Raw genomic sequence first — 19,287 nt, 5'->3', positions numbered from 1 at the left:
TTTGTCCATGCACAAAAGTCACTTGACCCCCGATACCTTTAAATAGCCTGACCAAGTGATAGGGCAAAACTAGCCCGGCTAACGGAGGTCACTTTCTCAGGCAAATGACGAATGAAACGGGCTCGGTTAAAGAAATCCGAGATGCTGGCTATCTTCAGCAGGCTCGTATCTACAAAAAGGCAGTCCTCCCTGACGTTTTTACATTTAGTCATTTAGTCATTTAGCAGACACCCTTATCCAGAGCGACTTACAGTAAGTACAGGGACATTCCCCCTGAGGCAAGTAGGGTGAAGTGCCTTGCCCAAGGACACAACGTCATTTTGCACAGCCGGGAATCGAACTGGCAACCTTCTGATTACTGGCCCAATTCCCTCACCGCTCAGCCACCTGACTCTCCTACAGTATTCTACAGTTTTTACTGTAGAATGGAGTGAACGGGCAAAACTAGGCTGGCTCAGGCAAAACTAGCCTGGCTAACGAAGGTCGCTTTCTCAGGCAAATGAATGAAACAGGCTTGGTTAAAGAAATCCGAGATGCTGGCTATCTTCAGCAGGCTTGCAGAGCTGCCGACTCTCACGGTTTCGCCGTGTGACACGCGCATTTCAACCATTTCTCACGCTCTCACGCCACACATTGTATATCTCACGCTGAAAAGGCAACGCCAAACAAGTAGCCAAGCTAACGTTGTAAACAGTAACGGACGAGGCGCAGGTTAACGGAGTGAAGCATCATTGACGTGCAAACAGCAGTGTAAACTCGCCTGGGGGGGGGGGGGAGTGAAGCTTGCCTAAGTGGGGGGGGGGGGGGGGGGGGTGAAGCTTGCGATAGCTCGTAAAACTGTCAAATTATGAACTTTGTGACATGACGTGCAGACATGGCTGCCGCATAAGACTATGCGGTCTACCGGGCAACATTCTCACTCAAATTTCAAGACTTTCGTAACCCAAATCAAAATTCTGATGTGACAAACAATGGGAAATCGCTTTTTCTCTTAAAGGCTGTCCTCCTCGACCTTTTTGGTCTTTTTAAATCGAACTATTTGTATAATCTGTGTACTTCTCTAGCCATTATAAAGGCCATCCTTTCCCGGGGCCCGTTCTCCGTACGTCGCTTATTACATCCGAGATCAAATGACACATCCAAGATGACATCATCTTGCTTATCATGATCTGGCTAATTCGGTTTTTTGAACACACTTCTTGTTTATGATTAGTATAGCTGGATTGAGTTATACGTTGGTCTAAAAGGGGGTATGTATCGATAGTAGAAACCTTGATCAGCAACGCTGCTATTGGCTGCTCACATAAGTCTATGGCTGCTCACTGTGGCCAAAATGAGCGCCCTGTTTTTTCCGGAGAGGGCTTACATAGCACTTCTTTGCTTTTGCATCATTTCTCTTGATGGTTTCCAGGTCAGGCCACACTGGCCGCAGGTTCTCTTTCAGGACTGGAAGTGTTGTGCGGATCTCACGACCCATCAACAGCCTGGCAGGGCTCTCTCTTGTTGGTTCTGTTGGAGTTGAACGGTAACTCAAAAGTGCCAGGTGGGGGTCATCCTGTTTCAAGATCCATTTTGCCGTATTTACAGCACGTTCGGCCATGTCGTTGGATTGTGGAAAATGAGGACTTGAAGTCACATGTTGGAAATCATACTCTGCTGCAAAGCATCTGAACTGTTCAGCTGTGAATTGTGGTCCGTTATCGGTCATTAAATCTTCTGGTGTTCCGTAACGTACGAAGATGCTTTTCAGTTTTTGTATGACTGTTTCTGAGTTTGTCTTTGGCAGTTCCAAGATCTCGAGCCATCTTGAAAAGTAGTCAATTACGATTAGGTACTGACGACCCTTACAGTGCGTGTCCACTGCAGCGACGCGAATCTCTTGCCATCGCTCGCCTTCCCACAGTTCACCACGCTCGGGGGCGTTTCAAACAGATTAATGTAAAATGTAGTTCTCTAAAGTCACTGTTGTAGTTGTCATGGACAAGTGTGCAGACTTGGGTTTACGTACTCGCAACATCGATCAAAATACAACTTGTATACAAAATACAAAACTGTTTAATAAACATAAACGTTGACGTGTAAAAAAACGTTTTATTATATTACTCAAAGTCTGCTAATCTGTCGATACGATAGGGAGTTCCAGCCGGGCTAGCTAGCTACTGTAGTTACCACAGAACGAAGTTACGTAATGTGACTAGACTGAATTTGAAAGTACAAGCACCAACAACTTCGGCAACCTTGCGCCATGCATCGTTTTTTATTAACATTTCTGTACTAATACAGCTATGTATCGTACAGGACTGGGTAAGCAGCCACACAAACGATTAGTTTCTCCTCCACCTTGAAACCTAGAAAGCTAGAAATGTTCACCATGGTTGCTACGTTACGAGAAACAAGAAAACACTCCGATTGGCCATCGCTAGCGAAAATCGCTCCTCATTTGCATAAAGTTGAGAAAATCTCAACTCGGTCGCGTCGCGTCGCTACCCACAATGGACCACGCAAGCGATTCGCCTGGCTCCATTGAAAATGAATGGAAAACATGTTGTCGCTCGCATCGCTGCAGTGGACACGCACTGTTATGCTCACACAAGTCAGCAGCTAGCTTCTGCCAAGGTAGGTCTGGCAGTGGTGTCGTGAGCAGCGGTTCTTTGTTCTGGCTTGGTCTGTGGATACAGCAGTGTTTACATGACAACACAAGCTGTTTCACGTCACTGGCTATGCCTGGCCACCACACAGCACCTCTGTAACGTTCTCTGCACTTGGTAAGGCCTAGATGGCCCTGGTGTATCTTCTGGAGTACTTCGTCTCTCATGCTTTCAGGGATCACAATCTGTTTACCACGGCGCAGCAGTCCATTGGCTTCACTAAGTGAGCCACGCTCTTTGAAGTAGGCACTTGCATGTAACGCTACACTCTTAAGATGTTCCGGCCACCCCTTGTGGATGTACCTGAGGACACACTGGAGTTCGCCGTCTGTCCTGGTCTCGTCTTTTATCTGATTGATGACAGGCTTTCTCACCCTAAGGTCATCCTCAACTGAGTCGACGTATGCTCGCACCTCTGCTTCCAGGTCACCTGGTGGAGTGTCTGCCACAGGTTGTCTGGACAGGGCATCTGCTACTACTAGTTGTTTTCCAGGAACATATTCGGAAACTGGATTAAACTTCATTAACCTGATGAGTAGGCGCTGACAACGTAAAGGTGTGGTGTCAAGGTCTTTTGAATTGATTAGGGTTACTTAAGGCTTGTGGTCTGTAAGCAACTTGTATTTCTCAAGGCCGCACAGGTACTGATAGAAACGTTCTGATGCCCACACTCCTGTTCGATCTGAGCGTACCTCTTTTCAGCATCAGTCAGGGTGCGTGAACAGAAGGCCACTGGCTACAGTCTTCCATCATGGCTCTGCATGAGGACTCCACCAAGCCCATAGCTGCTGGCATCAGCACTGACGACCGTCGGCTTTGCTGGGTTAAAGAACTCTAGGACCGGGGCTGACGAGATTAACTGCTTCACTTCTGTGAATGCTTGTTTTTGTTGCGGTCCCCAGCACCAGTCACGCTCAGACTTGAGCAGCTCGTTGAGCGGTTGGAGTACGGTGGACAGGTTCGACAAATATCGTCCGATGTAGTTCACCATCCCCAGCAGCCGTCTCAATTCACTGATGTTTTGGGGCGGATCCATTGCCACAATGGCCTTGACCCTCTCTGGGCTCGGGGCAATGCCGTATTTGGTCACCACTTGCCCTAGGAAGTCCAATTCTGGCTTGTTGAACCGACATTTCTCCTTAGACCTGAGGCCTGTATGGTCTCCATGACCCGCTTGAGTCTCTGGTCGTGAATTTCTTGCGTTTCACCAAACACCAAAATGTCATCCATGTAGACAACTGCCCCGTCGTGTCCCTGCAGTAGCTCAGACATCTTTCGTTGGAAGATTTCGGGCGCTGAAGTGATGCCAAAGGGTAACCTTTTAAAGCAGTATCTGCCAAGTGGTGTGATAAAGGTGGTCAGACGTGCACTGTCTTCTTTTAGAGGGATTTGCCAAAATCCACTCTCGGAATCCAGGCTGGAGAACACTGTACTCTTGGCTAACTTGGGAAGTATATCGTCAAACGTAGGTAAGATGAACTTCTCTCGTTTCACATTCTCATTGAGTCTTTTTAAGTCTACACAGATTCTTATTTTTCCATTCTTTTTAATCACTGGCACCATAGGAGCACACCATTCAGTTGGTTCAGTTATTTTCTCTATTATGCCCATTGACTCCATTCTTTTCAGTTCCTCCTTTACTTTGGAGAGTAAGGGAATAGGAACTCGTCTTGGCACGGCTATACTGTACGGCTGTACATCATCTTTTAAGGTGATTTTCAGCGGATCCCCTTTGAGTGTGCCCACACCACTGAATGAGCTGACTTCATCCAAGCGCTTAATTAAGCCGCGCCGGAGTCAATCTTGAACGAGACTGGTGTGTGTGCTACAGTCAGAGTAGTGCGCCACGGTGGCTCATCCTCAGCTAACAATGAATTCATCATGCTTTGCTCCCGTTGCACTGAACCTAAGAACATGCATTCTTCCACATTAGCCTCAGTTATTTCATGTACAGATGCTTTTGAGTGGCACACGGCAGCGTAGTGTCCTACTTTGTTACACTTTAGACACTTTTTCCCTTTTGCAGGACATTCTTCGCCATCGTCATGATTACGGCCACATCTTGTGCATGTTCCTTTTCTATTCTTTATAAATGTCTTTCCTGAGTAGCCAGTTCTTTTGTATTCTTTCTTTCTAACTGACTTTATGTTGTCCACGTGCTGTGCATGTTTCTCTCCTTCAGTGTTCTGAGATTTTATTAACTCGCAGTGTCTCGCCATTTCAATTGCTGTGCGCAATGTGAGATCACTTTTCATTTGAAGTTTTTGTGACACTTGTTTATCACGAATTCCAATCACTATGCGATCACGCATCTGTTCATCTTTCTGTGCTCCAAAATCACAGTTTTCAGCTAACTCATAAAGCTGCCTGACGAATGCTTCCACGCTTTCCCCGGGAAGTTGGACTCGTGAATGGAACTTGGCACGTTCATAGATAACGTTGCGCTTCGGGATAAAATGTTCATCAAACTTGGCCATTACTACGTTGTATTTGTCGCTATCACCTACTGCTGTGAACGTGAATGACTTGAATATGTGCTCAGCCTCTGCTCACATTAAATATATCAAGGCATTTACCTGTACTACTTCGTCATCCTCCGCGAGCAATGATGCAATTCGGTATCTGGCAAACCTTTGCTTCCAGTCCGGCCACGCGTCGGGCTTGTGAAAGTCGAACTGCTCGGGCGGGGAAAACTTGGCCAAAGCCATGGCGATGCACACTTCAGTACCAACAAAACCACGTCTTCACACACTTTTCTTCTGACACCATGTGGCGTTCGTCACCGGGACGAATAACAGGACTCAATAGTCACTGTGTTTCAACAATGAATGGCTCTTTATTCAGCACATGTGTAGCATCTCTTATTCAAAATGGTGCCGGCGCGTACATGCGCATATCGTTTATATAGTGAACGTAACAATATCACGCATGACATCACATGACACTAGTGAACCTGTGCTCTCTGGCAAAACGAAAGGCGGTGGTATTTGTTTTTACATTAACAGTGGCTGGTTTGAAGATGTGACAGTGATTCTGCAGCACTGTTCTCCTGATCTGGAATCATTTTTTATTAACTGTAGATCTTTTTACTCGCCACGAGAGTTTGCATCATTCATTCTGGTTGGCGTCTACATGCTTCCGCAGGCTAGCGTCAACGAGGCTCAACGTGTGCTCGTCAGCCAGATACTGAGTGTGGAGCATGAAAATCCGGATTCCTTGGTTATTGTGCTAGGCGACTTTAACAAAGGCAATCTCACTCAAGAACTCCCAAAATATAGACAATTCATCAAATGCCCTACCAGAGAAGGAAACACCTTGGATCACTGCTACTCTACAATCAGCAAAGCATACCATGCGGTCCCCCGAGCAGCACCAGTGAAGCTATGGAGGATCTGCGGGCGTGCTTGGACTGCACTGACTGGGACATGTTCACGACTGCTACCAATAGTCTGGATGAGCTCACAGAGGCTGTGACATCATACATCAGCTTCTGTGAGGACTGCTGTATACCAACACGCACCAGGGTAAGCTACAACAACGACAAACCCTGGTTTACAGCTAAACTCAGAAGGTTTAGGTCAGAGAAAGAGGCCGCGTTTAGGAGTGGGGACAAAGACAGTTTCAAGGAGTCGAAGAACAGGTTTAGCAAGGCGGTGAGGGAGGCTAAACGACTGTACTCAGAGAGACTAAAACACCAATTCTCTGCAAACGACTCTGCTTCTGTCTGGAGAGGGCTTAGGCAGATTACCAACTACAAGCCCAGAGCCCCCCACTCCACTAACGACTCCCGCCTGGCCAACGACCTGAATGAGTTCTACTGCAGATTTGAAAGACAATTGGACAGTCCTGAACTACCCCTTCCCACCCAGGAGGCCTCCCACCTACCCCCCTCTACAGTGACGACTCTCTCCATTCAGGAGGGTGAAGTTAACAGACTTTTCAAGAGGCAGAATCCCCGCAAAGCAGCTGGGCCGGACTCTGTCTCTCCAGCCACCCTCAAGCACTGCGCTGACCAGCTGTCTCCGGTGTTTACCTACATCTTTAACACCTCCCTTGAGACATGCCATGTGCCAGCCTGTCTCAAGTCCTCCACCATCATCCCTGTGTCCAAAAAGCCAAGGCCAACAGGACATAATGACTACAGACCCGTCGCCCTGACCTCTGTGGTAATGAAGTCTTTCGAGCGCCTGGTGCTGGCACACCTTAAATCCATCACTGACCCTCTACTGGACCCCCTGCAGTTTTCCTACAGAGCCAACAGGTCTGTGGACGATGCAGTTAACATGGCCCTCCACTTCACCCTACAGCACCTGGAATCCCCAGCATCCTATGCCAGGATCCTGTTTGTGGACTTCAGCTCTGCCTTCAATACCATCATCCCCGCCCTGCTTCAGGACAAGCTCTCCCAGCTGAACGTGCCTGATTCCACCTGCAGGTGGATCACAGACTTCCTGTCTGACAGGAAGCAGTGCGTTAAGCTGGGAACACCAGTCTCTGACTCCCGATCCATCAGCACCGGATCACCTCAGGGCTGCGTCCTTTCTCCTCTGCTCTTCTCCCTGTACACCAACAGTTGCACCTCCAGTCATCCGTCCGTCAAAGTCCTGAAGTTTGCGGACGACAACACCCTTATTGGGCTCATCTCTGGTGGAGACGAGTCTGATTATAGGTGGGAAGCAGCCAACCTGGTGCAGCCAGAACAACTTAGAGCTCAATGCTCTTAAGACAGTGGAGATGGTTGTGGACTTCAGGAGGAACACAGCCCCACTCACCCCCATCACCCTGTGTGACTCCCCAGTCAACACTGTGGAGTCCTTCCGCTTCCTGGGCACTATCCTCTCCCAGGACCTCAAGTGGGAACTGAACATCAGCTCCCTCATCAAGAAAGCACAACAGAGGATGTACTTCCTTCGGCAGCTGAAGAAGTTCAACCTGCCAAAGACAATGATGGTGCACTTCTACTCAGCCATCATTGAGTCCATCCTCACCTCCTCCATCACCGTCTGGTACGCTGCTGCCACTGCCAAGGACAAGAGCAGACTGCAGCGTATCATCCGCACTGCTGAGAAGGTGATTGGCTGCAATCTGCCTACCCTCGAGGACCTGCACACCTCGAGGACCCTGAGGCGAGCGAGGAAGATTGTGGCCGACTTCTCCCACCCTGGACACTCCCTGTTTCAGTCACTCCCCTCCGGCAGAAGGCTGCGGTCCATCAGGACCAATACCTCACGCCACAAAAACAGTTTCTTCCCTTCCGCTGTTGGCCTCTTCAACAAGGCCAAGGGACCACACTGACTCTAATGACTTCCTGCTTAAAGCACACTGCTTTTTGCACTGCATTACAAAATTGTATCTTGTACATTTGTATTTTTTGTAATATTTGTATTTTTGTATTTTTATATTGTAATTTACGGCAACTTATATTTTATTTTATTGTATATTTAATTCTATTCTAATCCCACTTAGTACTGCTAGTTTATGTACCCTTAGTATAGATAGTCCACATATTTAAATTTCAGGTCCCTATATGTTTATTGTATGCACCTTCCTGCCAAAGCAAATTCCTTGTCTGTGCAAACTTTCATGGCGAATAAATCCCATTCTGATAGGCCTGTTTTGTTTTGTTTTCCATACTTTCATATTTTCATTTATCATCTTTAATGTCATATGTGGTTTCAACAAATGTATTATGTAAATGACACCCTCACAAAAAAAGATAGACTATCCTCTCAAAAAGTATAGGCTAGCATACTGTATCGCGCTGTGCTTAAGGAGCCTATCTATCACGCAATGAGCAATTAATTCGGTTTCATGTTAAATTCTGCTAATTATTCTTGCATCTTCTGCAACAGGTTCCTGTAGTAAAAATGGACAAGACATGTCTGTGACAGACTTCCTGTATCACCTCTGCTTGTAAAGCCTCAATCTAATCGTGTTTACATAAAATAAGCCTGCTCCCGAGCAGGTTTAAGCTTACGGACCTGTTGCTATGACAGCAAGTCCAGGATGAGCTTCGAAGAACCGAACAATCCAAGATAATGACAAATCGTCAACAATCAAATCCAGCTAACTGAGTTAGCGACGTACGGAGAACTGGCCCCTGGTTTTCTGCAGCCACATTGCGCACGCATCCCGAATGTTTACAAACAAATAATTGGTGTATTCGTTTTGATTCAACGATGAGGCTGCCTCTTGCAGGGGAAATGAGAAGACACCTATTTCATTCTACACTTCACTCGTATTTTCAGTTGTAAATGAGCAGCAAAAAAAAATGCTTTTAAATCTATGTAATCTTTATAAATAATAAGTATGCATTTTTATATAAAATATACAGAAATATCAGTAAAAATGTCATTCAAAAACGGACCCCTGTGCAACCGAAGCAAGCAAGCACACCCTACAATTTCCCCAGAAATTGTACCCTCTCTAGTTTATATCGAGATACCGCTAAGACTGCGGTTTGTTTGTATTGGATTCCCGCAAAGACTGCGGTTTGTATTATTTATATGGTGAAACCGCAAAGACTGTGGCTTGATATACCGCAAAGACTGTGGCTTGTTTATATTGGGAAACCACAAAGACTGTGGCATGAGATACGGCAAAGACTGTGGCTCGAGATACCGCCAAGACTGCGGCTTGTGTGTTTTGGATTCCCGCAAAGACTGCGGCTTGTATTTCTTTGAGTTCCATTTTTATTTATATTGGGAAACCACAAAGACTGTGGCTCAAGATGCCGCAAAGACTGTGGCTCGAGATACCGCAGAGACTGCGGCTTATGTGTTCTACTGTACCCTGATCTCCTCTGCCATCTTCTTCTCATTGTCGGTCAGATCCACGCTTGTGCTCTCCCCAGAGGAGAAGTACTTGGAGGCTGGGATCATCTTCCCATCCTCAAACTGGAGGCTCTTCACCAGGATCTGTGGAGGATGAGAGAAAGAGAGAGTTAAAGAGAGAGTTAAAGAGATAATTAGAGTTAAAGAGAGAAAGAGAGTTAAATAGAGAGTTACAGAGAGAGAGGTAGAGTTAAAGAGATAATTAAAGAGAGAGTTAAAGAAAGATAGACAGTTAAAGAGAGAGAGGGATAAGGACAGCCAAAAGTGAGAAGTAATAGAGAAAACAAATGTACGGGTTCGAAACTGTCCCAGAGAAAGGAAACCAGTTTGTGCTGTCCGCGCATGCCAGACTTACTGCTTTGCCGTCAGATCCGAACACAACCAGTCCGTTCTTGGTGACCAGACCAGCCTGGACGGCACCCTCCATGTCCAGGGGCTGGCCCAACGGTATTGACCCGGCCAACATGGATGACCCATAAAGGGTCACTTTCTGAGAACAGACAACCACAGAGCACAAGTTAGACTGACATGTAATAGGGTGCCACAGAACAGTCTTAATAATAATAATAATACATTCGTGACACGGTCCAGTCAAAAAGGGGATGTTGTGGTATCCCTTATTGTCCACTAGAAGCTTTTTCATTTTCTGACATATTACAAAAGTTAGTGTTGAAGAAGCCACTCAATATAATAAACAACATGTTTAGGATCACTAAATACTCATAATTAGTTCTTGTTTACCTAAGCTTCCAGTTGAATTGTGGACACGTCATGCGTGATGTGAGTTGATTTGCATCATCCGTATGTAGGCCGTGTTTGTCTGTACAAAGTACGATCCCATCCCCCCTCCTAATAAAGTAGTGAATCGGCAGATTTGATCTTGAGTCAAGTAACCTTAAATATAATGTTTCACAATTATTATTTATGTCAACTTTCAAGCGTTCCTTATGCGTGTTCGCCGTACATTTTTGTCATACATTTGTTTTACCCTACATCCACCGACTAAATAGAATGAGTAGGCTAATCTCGGCATTGCATTGTACACAGGATTATTTTTTCTTTGTTTGACCTGGTAAAGGAAATGAATAGGCTACATCTTTAAGGCTGTTTTCAGAAGATGTGATTTGCACCAACACTTAACACATAACTTGAACCATAATCGGGCCAGGTACAGTGCAATATAGTCAGTGCAAAAATACTTGGTGATAAAACACACATATCTAGCATTGAGTGTGAATATTGTTTTCTTTTTCTTCACTGCACTCAGAGCTCAATGCTTCTAATGATTAAAGGGGTCATAGAATGCAAAACCGAGTTTACCTTGTCATAGTTGAATAACAGTTCGGTGGGTAAAATGGACATACAGTGAACCTCAAAGTCCATTGACACCTCTTTCCTATGCAAATCTCACTATTTGAAACTGCCGCTGTAAAATGGTCAGTTTCCAAAAAGGTGGCTCCACCTTTTTTTGGCTCTGGTCTTCCCAAAGAACCAAACACTTGACGGGCATGGCTGATGTTTGTCTATGAGAAGATCCCTGTGAAGCTCGACACTCAATTATTCATTTGCTCGAACCATTTCACCAAAGATAGTTTTGAAAACCTTGGAAAATTTAAAGCAGGATTTGCTAAGCCGCTGTTGCTGAAAAGAGGTGCTGTTCCGACCGTATGCTCATCACAACCGCAAGCTGTAAGTAATGATTTTGTCGCTAACAGTTATTAGCAATGCTAACATCTCCTGTATCTAGCATAGGTAGAATGTGTGATGATTTCGTTTTTTGGCAATGGGGCTAACGTTATTTCATTTTCCTGACTGTTTCATTCGAATAAATAACCTGTGTTGTCATGTAAATCTACAATTCACAATGCATGTTTGGCTATGTTGCGTCTTCATGTTCCGGTTCAAGCTTCGCTCATTGTAAATCAACCAATCAGTGCACAGCTCATCTATATATTCATGAGCATACCATAAAAGGCGTGAAAATGTCTCGAATCTTTGAAGCCGATTATGTGGGCTAGAGCTTTCCAGGTTAACCAACATTCAGATACGTGTATCTTCAACTATTTTCAGATTTCAATGTGTGACACATAATTTGAAGCTTCCAATCTGCACTTTCACAATCTGTAAAAAACTGAGAAATTACCCTTTTTACTGGACCGTGTCACATTTAATTTGGGTGACGCCTTTCAAAATACTCAAGAACATCTTACAAACAGTGGAGGTTAAAAAGAATTCTATAATCAAGGTACAGATCAAACAAATACACTGGGAAGGATATGTAAGATCAAAGGTTATAGGCAGTACAGAACAGATGTATTTTGAGGAGTGTTGCTAATGAGGTGGCTGTGTTGGCTTGTTGTATGTGCTGTGTGTGTGTGCGCGTGTGTGTCAGGGACCAAGCACACCTGACCATCAATGACCGTCCACGCCCCGGGAACTTTGTCATGGCCACGAATCCAATTGTGGATGACTTCTGCTGGCTGAGATAGGTTGACCTGGGGAAGAGGAAGGTTCTAAACTGGTTTAACATTTTCTTTCATAGACTAGAAAGCAGACAAGAGTCAAACAGCTGGCTGACGGCTGGCAAGTTGCATGGAAAACACATGGACAGGGGCAACCTTAAAAATAACCCTGCACCGTCTCCCCAAGAATGTTGTGTAACATCACAGCCAGTATCTGGTGACTGCAACGCCTCTTTGCCCGACTCCTAACTTGCACACACCTGACTCCCCCCTCCTCTGGCACCCCCACCCCGCACTCAGTCTCTAGAAACGGGACTCTTCAGGACTGTAAAATTAATTACACTTCTCGGATAGTATATCATAAATAAATAAAATGTAATTATATAACAGTTCTCAGAATTTATGTTAAATGAATAAATATATAAAATGAATAAGCATCGCAATAAGCAAAGCAATTTCTGTTTTATTTGGGAAAACAAAAATAATTGCTGGTTGTGGTACAGTTAGGTCCATAAGTATTTGGACATTGACACAATTTTTATCATTTTGGCTCTGTATACCACCACAATGGATTCGAAATGAAACAATCAAGATGTGCTTTAAGTGCAGACTTTCAGCTTTAATTTCAGGGTATTTACATCCAAATCAGGTGAACGGTGTAGGAATTACAATACATTTTATATGTGGCCCCCCCCTTTTTAAGGGACCAAAAGTAATTGGACAATTGGCTGCTCAGCTGTTCCATGGCCATGTGTATGTTATTCCCTCATAAAGGGAGTTCGTTATTTCATTGACAAGGAGCAGATAAAAGGTCTAGAGTTCATTTCAAGTATGGTATTTGTGTTTGGAATCTGTTGCTGTCAACTCTCAATATGAAGTCCAAAGAGCTGTCACCATCAGTGAAGCAAGCCATTGTTAGGCTGAAAAATCAAAACAAACCTATCAGAGAGATAGCAAAAACATTAGGTGTGGCCAAATCAACTGTTTGGTATATTCTTAAAAAGAAAGAACGCACTGGTGAGCTCAGCAACACCAAAAGACCCGGAAGACCACGGAAAACAACTGTGGTGGATGACAGAAGAATTCTTTCCCTGGTGCAGAAAAACCCCTTCACAACAGTTGGCCAGATCAAGAACACTCTCCAGGAGGTAGGCGTATCTGTGTCAAAGTCAACAATTAAGAGAAGACTTCACCAGAGTAAATACAGAGGGTTCACCACAAGATGTAAACCATTGGTGAGTCTCAAAAACAGGAAGACCATATTAGAGTTTGCCAAAAAACATCTAAAAGAGCCTGTACAGTTCTGGAACAACATCCTATGGACAGATGAGACCAAGATCAACTTGTACCAGAATGATGGGAAGAGAAGAGTATGGAGAAGGGAAGGAACTGCTCATGATCCAAAGCATACCACCTCATCAGTGAAGCATGGTGGAGGTAGTGTTATGGCGTGGGCATGTATGGCTGCCAATGTAACTGGTTCCCTTGTATTTATCGATGATGTGACTGCTGACAAAAGCAGTAGGATGAATTCTGAAGTGTTTCGGGCAATATTATCTGCTCAGATTCAGCCAAATGCTTCAGAACTCATAGGACGGCGCTTCACAGTGCAGATGGACAATGACCCGAAACATACTGCGAAAGCAACCAAAGAGTTTTTTAAGGCAAAGAAGTGGAATGTTCTGCAATGGCCAAGTCAATCACCTGACCTAAATCCAATTGAGCATGCATTTCACTTGCTAAAGACAAAACTGAAGGGAAAATGCCCCAAGAACAAGCAGGAACTGAAGACAGTTGCAGTAGAGGCCTGGCAGAGCATCACCAGGGACGAAACCCAGCGTCTGGTGATGTCTATGGGTTCCAGACTTCAGGCTGTCATTGACTGCAAAGGATTTGCAACCAAGTATTAAAAGTGACAATTAGATTGATGATTATGTTAGTTTGACCAATTATTTTTGGTCCCTTAAAAAGGGGGGGTCCACATATAAAATGTGTTGTAATTCCTACACCGTTCACCTGATTTGGATGTAAATACCCTGAAATTAAAGCTGAAAGTCTGCACATAAAGCACATCTTGATTGTTTCATTTCAAATCCATTGTGGTGGTATACAGAGCCAAAATGATGAAAATTGTGTCAATGTCCAAATACTTATGGACCTATGTGTATGTGTGGCCCCTGTGTGTGTGTGTGTGTGTGTGCTCTCACTTTGGAGTTGGATTTCTTCTGGATTCCCTCGTAGCTAGCTCCTTCCTCAGACTGGGGGATACGAGAAGCTTTCCCGTCAGCGATGAGCTGGACGGACTCGACCTATATACACACACACACCGTTGAACAGTCACGGTTTCAAAAAGTGTTCAACAATGATGTGGGCTGCATCTTTCACTAAGACATGAGAGAGAGAACAAGACACCAACAGAAAGAGAGAGACAAAAAGAGTAACCAGAGAAAGCATTAAACAATCAGATTATGGACAGACAGAAAGAGACTGGATGAGATGGATGGATACAATGGATGGATGGATAGATGGATAAGATGGACCGAAGGATGGATGGATCTGTTTCTTCCCTGGTGGACCTGTAATAGTGAGAAACTGAACTATGTGTGCGGGGTTGTGTGTGTTGTAGTGTTCACCATGGTCTTAATGCCCTCTGGAAAGAGGAAGCGGTTGTAGAGGGTGTCCACGGTGTCGTTGGGCTCCACCACACAATCCCTCTGGAGCAGTATGGGCCCTGTGTCCAGACCGTCATCCGCCCAGAAGATGGAGAAGCCGGCTTTTTTATCACCATGGATCAGGGTCCTGGGTAGAACACACACAGAACTGGTTCAGACACAACATCAGCCACAGAGAGGATACAATTAAAACATATATATTGATATTTTATATGAATATTGTTGAATTTATTTTTGGTTTTAAACTTTTCCTTTACCTAGGAGATACAACAACAGAAACAACTCTGGAGGGCTCTGCTATTGTTCCTTCGTATGTATGTAGTTTAGTCTTTTATTGGTCATTTGCACAGATCACTTAAGGCAGTGATTCTCAATCTTTGTCCTCAGGGACCCCTTGTCCTGCATGTTTTAAATGTTTCCCTTTTCCAACACACTTGGTTAAAGTGAATAGGTCGTTATGGGGCTCACAAGAAGCCTGGTAGAGACCATTCAGAATCACGTGTGTTGGAGAGGACCCCCCTTATTTCAATTTGCAGATGAGTAAAGTAGCTGTAGTTACAATACTTAGAGAAAAAACATCCAATACACAGACACATGTAACACTGACAGAAAACACAGGGATTTACATTATAGGTTTGGAAGGAACTGACCAGTTAGTACTAAATTCCAGTGTACAAAGAACCAGTTCAGACTCATGCCAATCCAGTTAGCTTCTATGTACACATGTTTATCCCAGAAGCAAACACATGCACGCATCCTGTACGCACATGTGCTAAGATAGTCTGGACTCAATCATATTCTGTGTAGTGTCTACCTTCTCCCCCTCTCACCAGTTGATGGCGGAGGCGCCGCGGTGCAGCGGCAGAATGGAGGGGTGATAGATGATGGAGCCGTGGGTGGGGTGGTCAATGACGTTCATGGGGATGAACTGCGAGCAGAAGGGCATGACGTTGAGCTCGGCCCCCACCGCCTTGTAGGCCTCCACCACCTCGGTGATGGGCTTGCCCTTGATGCGCCACCGCGGGAACTTGAAGACCGGAGTCCCGTCCTTCTCGGCTGCCACCGCTGAAGGGGGGGAACCCAATCCATTAGATAACGTCCTACAGGATTTTTTTTACAAGCGTGTACTGTCTTTGCGGTAGTAATGTGTGTGCAATATGTGTATCTGTGACAAAACTGGTGTGCGTGTTTTGGGGAAGAGGTGAGGGGCCTGCTCTCCCAGTCCCTGGACAGTGGGTAGTGTCACACGACCCATGAGGGTCACATAACACCCACACATGGGCCCCACCTGCTCTTCACAAATTAACACAAACACACTCACACACAGAAGGGATGGGGCATAGCCAGCCTGTCTGTCTGTGTGGGTGTGTGTGTGCAGGCCTCTTAGTTGCAGTAAAGAATGGTAGACCAGACCTAGTAGGCCATGCTTTATGGGTAGGCCTCTGTTTTCTGACAGGTCATAAGTGTAAACCTCTTCGCTAGCCTTGCTGCTATTTAGGCCAAGCAAAGATATATGGTTTTTAACAGTCATTTCATGTTGTGTTATTCCCAAACTACTAAAATACTGTTTTGTTATGACTTTGTACATATGACTTTGTCATAATTCACATGTATGAAAAAAAATCCACATGCTTCCCAAAGGCCAACCAGTTTAGGTCCAGAATTCTCTCTCTCTACCCAACAATGGGCCCACTATCCCCCCCTAACATAGTTAAGGAGACTAACAATCCAAAAAGGCCTTCTTTTGGCAGTTGGCCCAGAGTCAACATGCATCTACGGTACCTCATCCCCTCACCCCCCATCCCCAAGCACAACCCCACGACCCAGGGGGACCCCTCCACTCCTCAGGCACAGCAATGCTGCCATTACGGCTCACTGGAGGAGGTGACTGGGAGTAATAATGTACACAGACTCAGCCAACTCAGAGCGTAAGAGAGAGGGAGAGAAAGGGAGAGAGACAGAGGAGACCGAAACTGAAAGACAGAGAGAAAGGGTTCGAAAAAGACAGTGCCTGCCTGCACTGATAATAGACAGGTGTTGTGGTTGTTCAAAGTAATCACAGGACCTTCCTTGATAAAGGTTCCAAAGCTGGAGGGAGGGTAGACTCATTGTCACTAGACACAGACATCCAGAGAAAGAGGGTCACATAAGAGAGAGTGACACAGAGAGAGACAACGGATTGGTAGACAAATCTCCACGTGTGACTCACCCAGGGGGTCTGCCTTGCCATCCTTGTCCGGCACGGTAAACACACCTACCACTTTGTGACCCTGTTTCCGAAGGTTGGTATACACTTCCTGACCAAACAGGCTCTGGCCAATGAGGGCGAGTTTCAGCTTATTTTGGTAATAATGCTGTAATAGAATAGAGAAATTATGGAATAACATTACTAGAAACAATTAGCTTTGGTTTATGTTAGACATATTGTGCTTAATAGCAAATTAGAAATGTGATTGAATTGATTAACATATCACAACTGCTATTCTTCTAACCACCTACTGTTTATTTACAGACATTATGTGTTATGAAACTTTCATGCGACTCTTTCCAGTCGGACGCCAGTTTGTTATCGTTAAGCAACTACCACACTCCCTGGCAAGAACAAGGGGGCCTCCTGAAGTTTACAAAGAGGCCATTGGCTGCGGAAAGTACTGCCCACCTCCACCGACAATGAATTAAGTGTTACAGAAGACTGTCTCTTCTCCCAGTTGAAATGTACGGTAGAGTATATTCACGACGGCTTGTTCGCAAATAGCCTAAATGCGAAGATTAACATAATATGGTGTTTCCTTGAGACAATTATCTTTAGTGAACGAGTGGTGCTTTAAACTAATGATTTTACAGCACTAATTTTTGTGATCAAACGCCCATGATGAAAATCCTTGTAGCAGTTTGGTTACTTTGTAACAAATGCTAGTTGTTGCTGTGTTGATCATGTCTCTTACAGATGCTCGTTAACCGATGGACCAGTTAGTCACTAGCTAGGTTGCCAGAAGCCGGTGACGATCATGCTGCCTGTCCTATGCTGATGCAACTCTCCCTGAGCATGTACAGTACAGCCTACAAATTCGTGCAGCGAAAAGCAGCGTGCGTAATGTAACGTGGCAACATGCAAGGCAGACATGGGTCTTTGAATAATGGCTATGATACTTAATCGTATTAATATCAAATATTATCCTCGGAAGCATTTTTCTTAAATGACCAGCCTAGTTTTAAAACCAAAAAGATTCACGTTGACGGTTCAATGCTTTGCAGTCATTATATAGTGAGTCATCTGCAGTATGCATACGCCACTCACTAATAATAGTGACACGAAATTATGATTCTTCGGTAGAAATAGTACCAGCCTGGAACGGAGGGATGCAGAAAATGCAATTACTACTCACGGAGGTGGTGGAGAATTGTCTTATGATCCTGTTCGCCGTCCACAACATGATGGTGGTGTTTTACAATTTTAAATAATATAAAATATGTTAAATGTGAAGGGGGCACTTGTTCTCTAGGCTACACACCTGCCTCGCTGCATGTGTGACAGCGACTGTGAATAACCTGTGCTAGCCAAAGCCAGCTTATACCCGTGTGAGCTAGCCAAGAATGTGCGAGCCGATTCGAGTATTGTACGTGCGCGCTCCCAGTTCTACTTCCACCAAGACACGCTTGAAATTAGTGCGTTTTACATATCCTGACGCTATGTAAAACGTGGCTTATACCCACTGTATTCTAATTTGAACGTAATTGTTTGTTTGGGAGACAGAATAGTTGTTAAGCTGTTTTAGTTGCGATCGTGACATGTGTTCTCAGGAGTAGAATGCGCGTTACCGATGTCCCGCTCTTCATTAGCATACGAAATACATTATCTAAATGTGATACTTTGTTTACCAAAACCATTATGTGCACGTCAATATCAATGATACTGTTGGTGTCATTGATCATATCCAGTGAAATCGATTTGTTATCATACAAGTAGTTCAATGTTGACAATCACCTGCCCACGCGTGAGACGCCTGCATGGAAGAATGGACAGATCACAAGTGTGATAAGTGCTGAAAGACACCTGTATAGCTTTGCCCATATCTGCAATGCCATTATGTAAATAATTGTGTTGACCTCTGAGTCTTTGGAACTATATGTGAAACCTTGTGTAGGGCAGTTCTGTCTAGATAGTTGCCTACTCAACTCCATCACTACTGTTCTGATGTTCAGTGGTTCCCCTTAATTACTGTATGGATTAGGCCACTGTTTTGACATTGTTAATTACAGCTGAGATGTAATTAACAATGTGTAAATGGACTACATCATGTCTGTATGATATCAAAAGCTTAGATACATTTAGCATTCACATGGTCTGTCCCAAATCTACAAAATTGAAATCTTAGGACAATGTCCAATTTTTGTTTAACTCGAGTCTTGTTCGGCATCAAGCAAACCAAAAGTTGTCGTTATTCTGTGCACTTTCTGCCAATTGCCAAGTGTACACCTGCTGTGTCTCCCACAGTGAATAGGCCCCAATCCAAATACAGGTCTGCCCTTACCCACGTTGAACTGCCCCAAACAGGTTTTCCCAGATCAAAGGCTACATGGACATTTCTGACTAGAGACCACAATACTGAAAACGGAAGAAAATAAATGCATTAAAATATTGGCAAACAATTCATCTGTATTTACCATGGCA

At 44.7% G+C, this 19,287-nt stretch overlaps 1 protein-coding gene across 1 annotated transcript in view; it reads right to left on the bottom strand.

The window, feature by feature from the left end:
• The window catches only part of aldh1l2 (aldehyde dehydrogenase 1 family, member L2), a 43,891-nt gene extending 25,781 nt beyond the window's left edge, over positions 1-18,110 (bottom strand). Inside the window, exons 1-8 of the mRNA XM_067254106.1 lie at positions 18,002-18,110; positions 16,825-16,969; positions 15,446-15,680; positions 14,577-14,742; positions 14,151-14,252; positions 11,887-11,976; positions 9,837-9,971; positions 9,440-9,565 (exon numbers count right to left, since the gene is read on the bottom strand). Coding sequence (XP_067110207.1) covers positions 9,440-9,565; positions 9,837-9,971; positions 11,887-11,976; positions 14,151-14,252; positions 14,577-14,742; positions 15,446-15,680; positions 16,825-16,969; positions 18,002-18,049 — 1,047 coding nt within the window. The 5' untranslated portion in view covers positions 18,050-18,110. The remainder of the gene's footprint in view (positions 1-9,439; positions 9,566-9,836; positions 9,972-11,886; positions 11,977-14,150; positions 14,253-14,576; positions 14,743-15,445; positions 15,681-16,824; positions 16,970-18,001) is intronic.
• Between the last annotated feature and the right edge of the window lie 1,177 nt (positions 18,111-19,287).

The sequence above is a fragment of the Osmerus mordax genome, chromosome 17, assembly GCF_038355195.1.
Source record: "Osmerus mordax isolate fOsmMor3 chromosome 17, fOsmMor3.pri, whole genome shotgun sequence".
Taxonomy (NCBI): Eukaryota; Metazoa; Chordata; class Actinopteri; order Osmeriformes; family Osmeridae; genus Osmerus; species Osmerus mordax.
Note: the sequence above shows the minus strand (reverse complement) of the source record. Positions and strands in the feature narration are given on the sequence as shown.